Source organism: Typha latifolia, chromosome 4 (genome assembly GCF_019914945.1).
Source record: "Typha latifolia isolate L0001 chromosome 4, TyphaL0001v2, whole genome shotgun sequence".
Taxonomy (NCBI): Eukaryota; Viridiplantae; Streptophyta; class Magnoliopsida; order Poales; family Typhaceae; genus Typha; species Typha latifolia.
In genome coordinates this window covers 12,696,625-12,708,376 of record NC_133089.1, presented here as the reverse complement: position 1 = coordinate 12,708,376, position 11,752 = coordinate 12,696,625, and the positions used below count along the sequence as shown (strand labels likewise).

Sequence of the window (11,752 nt, the reverse complement as noted above, 5' to 3'; positions counted from 1 at the left end):
AGCCACAAACGCAATACGTTTCATCTCGCCACCTCGCACCAGTATATACAATTGCACCCTTTATATACAAGAAGAAGAAGAAGAAGAAGAAGAAGATAGAGAGAGAGAGAGAGAGAGAGAGAGAGAGAGAGAGAGAGAGGGGATGAAGGCAGTAGTAGTGGGGTTATTGGTGATGTGCATGGTGGTGGTGAGCAATAGGTGCAGCAAGGGGGTGGAGGCGTGGGAATGGCCGGACTGGCATTGGTGTTTCCCGGAATGCCTCCTCCAGAAGAACTGCTTCTACGTCTCCACCGTCGTCTGTAATCTCAAAGACTCTCACTACGACAACTTCTTTTCCTGCATCAACGTCGCCTTGGACTACTGCAGCTTAGCCAAGGGCTTCTTCCCTGTTAACAAAATCGAGGAAGATGGGTTGAGGTAAGTATATATCTATCTATTGATCCTGCAACTATTCTTTTTATTTATGACTCGGTGTACTTCTCGTAGTGAATTTTGGAAATACGATGTTGCTCATTAAGTCGTAAAGGATGGACTCCTATGGATGGAGAAAGTTGGGGGTGTATGGAGCCTTTCTCGGGAAACATGGAACTACTGGAATAAAAAATATTTCTTTTTAGCATAACGCGAGTCAATTTTAATTTTATAATTTATTACTTTGATCTCAAACAAAATGGTACTTGCTACCGTTAATACTAGCGATTGCAATATCACCATAACTCAGGGATATATATCCACCTTAATTAACCAATCTAGACTTCTTGAGATCAATCTAATTCCAATTCAAACTTATTTGTTAGCAATGTAATTTAATTAATATTCGTCAAATCAAAAATATATACTTAGGATAATTATACTTACATAGCACATAAATCCTTTTATTTATTCTTCATAGAAAATTGAGAAAATTGACTGATATTATTGGACAAAGCTAAGGGATAATTTTATTTTTACCCTTTGAATTATTATTATTTTTCACAATAATTTTCTGAATTTTTTTTTTGCACATAATAACTATCTAAACTATCATAATTACTTTGCTTGACCCTTCTATTAGGGAGTCATTATATACAAAATAAAAGTTCGAAGAGTTATTCTCTATCAAAAAAATTTAGATGATTGTTATATGAAAGATAATAATTTAGGAGATGAAAATAAATTATTCCTAACGCTAACAATAAAGTTGTTCAACTAAAAAGAGAATATCAGAACTCACAGATCGGAATGGGACTTAGATCCTCAACTTGTAATAGCTAACAAAGCCAAGCGTGACTAGGTTTTTGGGTTGAACGATGATGAAAGATTAGCGAATATGATTGTTAAGAGAAAACTCACTCATTAATTTCATTGAGAGTTCTTGTCTTTAAATATAATTTTGCTAACATAATTGCTAACAGTACGAGTAATAGGAGTACAATATCTCTACAGCTATAAGATTTTACAAGTACGGAAAGAAAATAAAGCAAACTAAGGAAACAAACAATGGTGATTTCCTTTGATATATATATATATATATATATATATATATCATGTGATTGATCTGCAGCAATATCTTGTGTCAATAGGTGGAATGTTTGTTGAATTTGGTATGTGACTAATTATTTACAGCATCTCTATTGATTGATATCTCCTGAATCTATCATATCCGCTCTACGCGACCCTAACTCTATTAGTACTTGGCACAAAGATTTTATTCCTCCCCTCGTAAGGAGTTCTCCTCCTTTTATCATAACTAGCGAGGTTTCCCTCTCCCCTCCCCTAGCCACGAGGGAGCATCGCTTCTTTATTATTTTTCACGTTTTCTTCCTCCTTTACATTGTAAGAAGTCTCATTCATGACTACTCTAACCATCATTCCTCCTTCCCCTTGACGTTGTCGCACGCCGTCCGCCATTGCCTCTTCCCTCCTCTCTCACCTCCTCGCCGTTATCACTTAACACCGCGATATGCCCGTTATAACCGATCCTCCTCGCCACGCCCTTGTCCCATAATCCCTCGCTGATGCCACTCCACTTCGCCGCCCCTTATCGCATTTGCCATCCTCCTTTTATGCCTTCCGTCGCTGGATCTGTGCTTAGATGCCGTCCTTCCGCCAAATTTGAGCCTGCAACCTCTCCCCCCGCTTGCTGCTTCTTTCGTCAGTCTCGGCCCGATGTTGCTCCTCTTTGCCGCCCCTCACTGCCTCTGCCATCATCGTTCTACTCACTTCTCTCGCTAGATTTGGGCTTGGATGTCGTCCCTCCACTAGATTCGAACCCACTACCTCCCTCCTTGGCATTGGATTTGCTATCGCTGCTGCTCCCTACCATTACCGCCGCAACAACTATTCTCCTCGTCGGATCCATGTCTATGAAGTTTGGGTGTTGTTTAGTTTTTTTCTTGTTTTATTTGTGTCTTAGGTGGGTGATCTTCCAATTATTCCGCCTCTATAGATTCTCAGGACCGAGTCTTGGATTGCTGGACAGACGGAACTTATAGTTATTAGGCTAACAATGCTGAACGCGAGGCTCTTTGCTCCTAGAAATTCTTAAGTTGTTCTTCACTTTATTATTGTGTTTGTGCCCTTGAGCTTGATCATTTGGATTAAATTATAGTGATGTCTAGCGTAGGCTAAGTGTGAGACTTGTGTCAAAGAACCATCGCTCTATCTCTCCTTCTCTTATCAAGCTTTTGTAATCTTTTAAAGTAAATGAATTATCTCCGCCTATGGACTTTTCCTCAAAAAAAAAAAAAAAAAAAACTCATGAATCTTCTTTCAATTTGTTGAAATCTATTACATGGTAAACAAACTTTTAGCATGGGCCAACTCATGCATATGGGGGCGTGACATATTATTGAATGTGCAATAATTTGTCAATTGAGCATGTGCATCCAATGCCTGTAATTGCGATCGGAATAAAATACAAGCATATGATTTGAGTGGGCGTGATTAGATCGATTATGGTGATGTATACTCTAAATGGGGGCATGCCACCCCTAAATCCTAGTACTTTCTTTAGCCGCCCTAATCAAATTTATGATTCAATTGGATTTTGAACTATAACCTATTTTTATATGGACATTTTATTTAGTTAAAAGAGAACTAATTAAACTAGAGACAAGAAGACCAAAAAATTACAACTTGCTTAGTGTTGATGGCATATTTATGTAAAAATAAAGTGAACTCAGTTAATAATTATCTAATATCTCTCATTCCCTAATAATGTTAATAAAAAATATTTGATAATCATCTTATGTTTAATCTTTCTCTCTTTCTTTCCTTTAGTATAAGGATAAAATATTTTTTAAATATTTAAAATTAATCATTTCATAATGAGAAAATCTAACTGATAACTAGTAACATGAATTAAAGGATAAGTTTCATATGGAAGCAATAAACTATTGTCATAGATTGAAAGCATTGATGGCATATAGGCATGTATCCTATTTAAATACTAGCAAAACAAATTAAAAGATAAGTTTAAAAGTAAACTGCAAGAAATTTGTCATCCAACGATAGAAAAACTTGTTAACCGAAGTCAACTTTTTCGTACAAAATTTTTAATAGTAAAAAACACTATTTGCTTCAGCAAATGCCATCATTAAATCTTAATGGTAAAAATTAATAATTGCTGCTAAATGCTACACATACAGCAGCAAATACAATCACTATTATATATATATATATATATAGCAAATATATCTGCTAATAATAAGTAATCCACCCAATTTGTCATATTAAACAATGCCAAATCTACTCAAAACAATTACCCAAGTAATACTTAATCAACAAACACCAAACTCAATATGTTTCATCCCACCCCCACGAATATCACGCATTATGACATAGACCTTCCCAACTATATAAAGAACCTTGCAAATGCTTATTTAGTTTTGTATTTATTTAATTCCCTTTTATTATAAATTAAATGATTATGTGATTGTTATTTGATCAAATTTGGGCGCTCTAAGAACTATTTATTTTTTATTCTAAAATAAAGATTGATAGAAAAATTAATCACCGGATGGTCATTTAACGGGAGAGACTTTATATAGTTAAAGGAGTCAAAGTATCATAAAAAATAAATAAAAAATATCTGTACAGGAATTGAGAATTAGTTTAATAATTAGCGTGTTTCAGTGGTATTTATGCGGCTTAATATATTAACTAAAACTTAGCCTAAATGTATTTGTGTCGATAGATTAGAAAGTTAATAATCTTTGAGCTCTTGAATGGTAAAAAGAAAACCTTCCTTCAAAGTGTACAATTGGCGATCATTAATTATCAAATTGAAACAGCCAACAACCTGGAAGGATCTACTCGAATAAAAATAGGATCCATTGGTGGAAAGAAACCAACTTGAATATTTTTTATTGCGGTTAAAACCAACTTGAATTTAAGCACCACCCACAACTAGCTCGCATTAAATACAACGAGGAGTCATAAAGATTAACACGTGAAAATGGGGAAAAGATATCAATTTATGATGGAGCCCCCACACCTACTCCTTTCCTTTCCCTCTCCTCCTCTAAAATCCTATGGCTTGTGCAGTACTCTTCCAGCTAACACTGCAGCCTCTATCACCACTGCGATCACATCCACCACCTCCTCCACCATGCATTTGTTCCCTTTGAAGGTTGATCCCCCGTCCCTCACATTGCCCAAGCAGTTGAGCAAGTTTTGGTTGCACTTTGTGTTCAAATAATCATCTGAAACACCCCCTTCCCCACATTAGCAAGCATCAAAAATATTATGTACGTTGGCAAGTAAGTAGAAAGAGATCCACAGAGAAATCTTGAGAGAGTAACCATTGTTGGTTTGGACGCAGGCATCGTGGATCATGCAGCAAGCGTCGAGGGCGTCGCATGGCTCCTCCCCTGGGCATCCAGTGTACATGATGCCGCAGTACTTGCCGTATCTCAACAGCGGCGCCGCTGTACATTAACTTAATCGAATTTGAAAGGAAAAGAAGCTAGAAAAGAAGAAGCGTAAAATTTTCAACTTTGGATACGCACTTGTGCAGTGTTCCGATTCGCACGTCCGGCTGCACTGCTGCTCGATCTGCGAAGGCCAACGAAACTCGAACATTGAATACGAGTAATAAGAAGCAAATTAAAGAAGGCTGGAGAGGAGTTTCTTGCTGCATTTCGTTCCGACGTACGTACCACGGAGTCGTCGCCGGAATATCCAAGGGTGTGAATGCCGACGTTGAGAGCATAGGAAGGAGTAGTAGTGGAGAAGACGACGGCAACAACTGCAAGGAGTAGTAACTTGGCATGGCCCATTTGTTGTTCTTCCCCTGTTTATATGAGTTTTGTTCAACAAGATATAAAAAGAGGAATGAGAACAATGTAGAGTTTGGCAAACTGAAGCCAATGTTCTTCTGTTAAGAAATTGAAGGTTGGTTTTATAGCAGTCTATGGTTGTAGAGGATCTCCACCCGCCACTTATATTATGACCTTTTTCTTTTTCTTTTTCTTCTTCTTTTTCTTCTTGGAGAGGGACTGGATCACCAAACAGTGTAAGAAAAACAACTTTGGTGGGCTTTGAATGGCATTGACAATGACCATGCCAACCGACGAGGCTAATAAAAGGTTATTGAAGCTGGATTAAGGGAAGGCAGTTTGGAGTTCACAGATCATCAGAACTGACATCATAACTGTGCAAGTAAAAATAATAATGAACATTGTATGTATGCACGCAAAGGTTTAAAGGAGTGTTATCTCAACAAAAGAAAAAGAGAGAGAAATAAACAAAAGAAAAGACAAATAGAAAAGAAATGAACTCAAATCGATTCGATTTACAAAACTAGTAAATTCAAAATCTGATTCGGACAAGAATGTTTCTCTCAGTCATTATAAGAGATTTGTCAAGATCTAATCCATCCAAGGATCCATCACCTAAAGGGGATAATGCTTGTCTTATGTTTTGGAGCACATTAGAGGAGCTAAAGGAGAAAAAAGAAGTTTGAACTATCTTCTTCCATTTTTACTTTGATGTCTTGAGGCACTGAGACGTTGGTGATATATATATATATATAACTTATATTAATATTTAAACAACTAAACAATTTACTTACTATCTTCTAATTCTTTTCCTCTCGATTAAGAGCACCTTTTTTCTGATTTATTTGTTGAATAGTTTAGATTTTAATGTGTGGTTATATATGAATTATTGGTCATGATTCTTGTAGAGATAATAACACTTAGTTTCTCTAAGTTATTGCTCATTTTTATATTGATACTCTTTTTATATTTTTATCATCACACATTCACCCCTTTAATTATATACGTAAAACCTACCAAATATCTCCTTCATTAATCATTCGTAAGATTTTTATTTTTGTTAAAAGAATGTCACATGACTATCACTTGACAATTTACATTTACTTTAGAGAAGAAAAAATAATAATTATAAGATGGTTATTTGATGTTCTCACTCACGGAAGCAAGAGATATTAGATACTTGTGGGAGTCAAAATATCACTAAAAATAAATAAAAATGTCTAACATAAGTAGACTTTTTTGGGGGACATATATCCCGTTCAAAATTTCCTTAGTTGCTCTGTCTAATTAGATTCATGTCATAAACGAGTCAATCCTCTAACTTAATTATAAATTAGGCCATATTTGTATATATTACCTCTCAATTTGTTCAACATATTTATGACATGGCAACTCGTTTATAACACAGTTTGCCAACCCATTTATAATATAATAATTCATTTATAATTCGATCAATTCATTTATAACTAAGAAATTATTTATTACTCAAATAACTTATATAAAATTTAAATAACTTATGTCATCTAATAGCTATTACGAACCAGATCTGTATCAATCCGGATGTAAGAAATTATAAAAATTTAGGTGGTAGTAGCCTTAAAAGTTAGGATTCTAATGGCTCTCGTTTTACCTAAATCGGATATTAAAAAGATATAAATAAAATAGTGGAGCAAGGTCAGAACGGGGTAGAATAGTAAATATCCAACGTTGTGGTGGTCGTCGGAGAGTTGTCAAGGCTAGTGGTAGGTAACCATAAGGTAGGGTGGCTGTTAGAGATGATGGTGACTATAAGTTGGAGGTAAAATTAGAGTTCTAAATTAGATCTACTCCTAGGAAAATAAGTGACTATGATTAATTTATTTTTACTCATAAATTATCATACTCTTACTCCTAAAATAGTCTAAGGATAAAATATAATTCTTAATTCTATATATAGATATTAGGTACAATAAGTCCTACTCAGACTTAGTCCTAAAGATTTATACGACTTAAATTAGGGCTTGACTTAGCGGCTTACGTGACTTAATTGAATTTGCTTTAGTGGCTTTATGTGACTTAATTGAACTTGTCTTATTAACTTATATGACTTAACTAGATTTGCCTTGAAGGCTTACATAAGAGATAAAATATGAATCAATTAAAAGATAAATAAACTCGATCCATCAAGCCTAATACCCTTATGATGCGATCCGATCTGACCCAATTCGCATCAATAACTCGTCTATGACCTATGTAATAATTCGCATCGATAAATGATATCTTCATGTTTAAATTTTTTTTTACTCATTTAATAAATAGATTATATTCGTGTTTGTATTATTATGACCCAACCCAAATACGAGCGGACTCAAACCTGGCTAATCCTACCCGATTGATATAGTTGCGTTAATTTTGGATACAATCCACTGTTTATATGATTACAACCTTTAATCTCCACGCTGTTACATAAGCTATTAGTGAATGATATCACTCTTGACTAAATACTTATTAGAATTTTTGCAACTTGGCTAAGCCAAGTCATTATAGTACCAAGCATGTTTAATAAAATGTTATTGAAGCTAGATTAAGGGAAGGCAGTTTAAAGTACTTCACCATATCATCAGAACTGACATCATAACAATGAGAGTCAAAATAATTAATAAGAGTGGAATGTCCTTAATCACTTCTAGATTGCCCTAGAGAAACATATATAATTAATGTAGTCGGATAAGTTCAAGGCCTCAACTACTTTATTTTATTTCTCTCTTAAAATAGGTTCTTAGTCCTTGGGGAAGAAGGCATCAACTTGTTTGAATCTAAAGCGAATTAAAATTACTGGAATCAAATAGAAGATAAGCATCAACATGGATTTAAATGGTTTGATAATTGTCAAAGTCCACAAAGAACTCTTTGATATGCTTAATTTACCAAATAAAATATCACTTATTGCTCTCGAAGATCCATACCACAATTCAATTACTGTCCAAATTGATGAATAGATGAGCTTCTAGATGTGGGTTTTCCTATTGATATTGATGCTTTTGTTTTGCTCTTCAAAATTTCCTGTTGATTTTAGTGTCCTCAATAGCCCAAGCCTTTGAATAATAAAAACACTAATTAGATCATTGTTTTAAATTAAAATGCTAATATGATCATCATTTTTATTGAAAGAAAAAATGCTGAACAATTTAGCGATTTATTAGAAACAGATGATACACATAAAATGCTAAAAATATTAAGTATTTTATTATTAAAAAAGAAAGATACATGTAAAAAATATAAATAAAAAACTTATAACATCATATCTTTGTGCTTAGTTATTCATTACAGTCATAAAATACATTGATGTGAAGATATGAAAATATTTTACACGTTGGAATACATAATTATTTACCACACCAATTGTGCTCGTAATCGCAAAAACGGAGATCGTTTACTTCTTAAGTTTCTTTTTTTTTTCTCTAATAAAACGTTCTAACTCTTCAGTATTTATTAAATCTAAAATCATCGTGTTACCAAGAACTAACCCATTTTGATATTAAAAAGTTCTTTGTTTAGCTAGCTACTATATGAATCTGTGAAGAAGAAAAGACATGGACATGGACATGGACATGGACAAGGACATGGACATAGACAACGCACCAAATTCCCATCTGTCGGTCTGCAGCCTTCACAAAGGCGAGATTCCAAGAAAGATCTCTATTTTGATCAAATTCCCCGAAGCACACACTAAGAAAGAACTTCTCTCTTCCACCAAACCTCTGCGATGTTCAAACGAGCAAGACATGCATGCAAATTTGTTAATCATCTCCCAGTTAGATGGAAAAAGAAAAGAAAAATATATCAACTTTATAATTTCTTTTTTAATATTTTCTGCTAAGTTAATCAGATCTATGATTCACGAGACTTTTTTAAACTGTAGCGGTTTAACTAAATATAATTTTTTTTTTATTTTCTTTCTTAGAAATGATCTCCGTATAGGTTCTAGCCTGGTTCGGTAATTAAACATCATTTTAACACAAATTTTCTAATCGAGTTCGGTCCCAATAAATAAATAATAATATTATTTTAAATTTGCTTATAATCTTATTTTTAATATGACTTAAATCTATCAATTTTATTTTAAAAAAATTATGAAAAAAATATTATAATTTAATTTAATTTACATCACTCCCAACAATTTGCATTTATTAGAAATTTTCATAATCACGTACTCAATTGATTCATAGAAATTTCAAAGTATAAAAACATTTATAATAGGGTAAATTATAAAAACTACCACTATGATTTTAACCCCCTATGATTTAGATTAATAAGTCGTAAAATTTTCTATTGAATAAGTACAAAAAAGAAAAATTATAATTACTAGAGTGAATTTTCCCACCATAATAAATATTAAATTTACATACCGTATCATATTGCTCAGATTCAATATAAAATGCACTTTATATCTTATCTTTTCCTATTTAATATTACAAGACTTAAATTTTAGTATTATCTAACTATCACAATTTACCTTTCTTTAAACATGTGATTATGGAATGACAATTTTTAATATCTTAGAACTATAGCTAGGTAGAAGATTCATATTTATTCAAACAATAGAATTATTAATGTTATAAGTTTATTATGGTAAATAATATATTTTTTAAATAATTATTTTAAATTATAAGGGGACAAAGTGATACAAATAAACTTTAGAAGGTAATTTAATTTTAGACATAACCTCAAAAGTAATTTGAAATTTACCCATTATAATAAGTACCACTTGGGCAAAGAAGATAAACTCCTCGTGACAATACTAACATACTTATTAGTTGTATGAAAGAAGGGTTTGTATCTCTATTTTGTTATGCTTGTCCTTGAGCCAATGAATTAGTTAATGTCAAAATAAGACTGCATAATTAAATATGTTAATGCTTATATAGGATGCATTTAAGAAATTGTACGAAGAAAATAATTAAGTCAAACCATTATATTGCTCAAAGATTTGCCACGTCAAAATGAAATTAAGCTGAGTCAACTCGATTAGGTGAGATTACGGATCAGACCAGTTGTCTTAAGTCAGCTAAATTGAGTTTGAGTTTTATTATTTTATTTTATTTTTTTCGTTTTGAAAAAGAGGAGGTGATAGATAGGTGAGTTATTAAGTCAGCCTAAGAGCACTTCACCCAAAATTGAGTATGAGTTGAGCAACTTGAAGAGTTATTTAATATGATATACTCATTTAGCTACATTTATTTATTTATTTATTTATTTTGCGTATGGAGAATTGCCTTTTGAGTTAATGATAGATGACTTGGATCCACGTTCCTCAAAAAACTACCAAGTGTGCGGCCTTTTTGATGAATCAATTGATCAGCTATCCTTGATTCATTTCGCAATCGAGCACAACTTGAGTCTAGGGGTCGTCGATCTTTGAGGAGGATCTCCGCCCGCTTGCCAGTATATCTTTATTAGCTTGCCATTATATCCATTATACTTCGACATATCTTGGAAAACAAGAATAATATATGTTTTAATGATACTAGAGAACCTATAGGTATTCTATGAGAAAGAATATTGACCCTAGCTTATGAATACTACGAGATTCTCTCTCCGAATCCCATCAATTCTACTACTTCTACTCGCTTCCCTCAAGGTATTTAGAGCTCAACCCTGACGGTTTAACTTTCGTGTCCCAACGAGTCTGGTGGGATGGGCTCTATCCTGTGCACCATGTTAAGCTCCCCATTAGTAGTCGGCAGTCACTTTGACATGTTCCAATCTACTTTATCTACTGAAGCCATTGGTCTTATAAAAGAAATGAAACACCCACTTCCAAAACTCAAAACTCACATGTTCTTCACGTGGGTATGTCCACGTGATTCCCACGTGACCGGTCAGTGAAATATTCTCACCAAGTATTTTAAACGAACCAAGCAATACCATAATAAACCAACAAAAGTCCTGAATTAATAATATCACAGGCCTCAACAAGTCTCTAGGGTTACAAGTTCTTCTCTAATTTGCTAAAACATAAATACCCTCGCAGGGGCTAAGTTTACTGAAATAAATAGAAATAACAAATGCAGGAAAAATAGGGAATTAAATCTTCTACTCCTCAATGTCCGCATCCTCTACAATCATCTCTGAAATAATTCTACCAAAAATGGCGGTGAGCACAAGGCCCAGCAAGTAGAATCTAATAACAATCTAAGAAATATTACGTGATAAGTAAAAATGCAGCTCATACATGTCAGGGTAAAGTACTTGGTGATCATAGCTTATCTTGCATAGAAAAATCCACACAGGAGTCGAGTCACAATAACATATCTCACACAGCATCACAAAAATCGAGGAGGACTAGTCAACTAGCGGTATTATCGCCCATACATGCCTGGCGACGCTGCATATGACTGGTTGTCTGTGGCCATCAGACTAAGGACCCCAGTCGTAGGCCCATCAATACCGTTCTAGTAATCATCGCACAGAGCGAAACCATCACATACGGCCGAGAAGAGCACACGGCT

At 34.0% G+C, this 11,752-nt stretch overlaps 1 protein-coding gene and 1 long non-coding RNA gene across 2 annotated transcripts; one reads left to right on the top strand and one right to left on the bottom strand.

Annotated features, from left to right (window-relative positions):
• Positions 1-4,320: 4,320 nt before the first annotated feature.
• On the bottom strand, positions 4,321-5,278 carry LOC140786890 (phospholipase A2 homolog 3-like). Its single transcript, XM_073135598.1, has 4 exons — positions 5,142-5,278; positions 4,992-5,037; positions 4,785-4,910; positions 4,321-4,685 (listed from the first exon to the last, which is right to left on the bottom strand). Exons 1-4 carry the CDS (start codon positions 5,259-5,261, stop codon positions 4,513-4,515), a joined length of 465 nt encoding a protein of 154 aa, XP_072991699.1. The 5' UTR covers positions 5,262-5,278; the 3' UTR covers positions 4,321-4,512.
• On the top strand, positions 4,589-5,426 carry LOC140786891 (uncharacterized). Its single transcript, XR_012108711.1, has 2 exons — positions 4,589-4,730; positions 4,805-5,426. It is a non-coding gene; the product is annotated as an uncharacterized lncRNA (long non-coding RNA).
• The last annotated feature ends 6,326 nt before the right edge of the window (positions 5,427-11,752 follow it).

Bases quoted from the DNA above. Each gene is read 5' to 3' on its own strand.
- LOC140786890 (XM_073135598.1), bottom strand. From the start codon at position 5,261: ATGGGCCATGCCAAGTTACTACTCCTTGCAGTTGTTGCCGTCGTCTTC. The intron at 5,038-5,141 runs GTACGTACGTCG...TGGCCTTCGCAG, and splicing joins ATTCCGGCGACGACTCCGTG to ATCGAGCAGCAGTGCAGCCG. The intron at 4,686-4,784 runs GTTACTCTCTCA...GGGGTGTTTCAG, and splicing joins CTGCGTCCAAACCAACAATG to ATGATTATTTGAACACAAAG.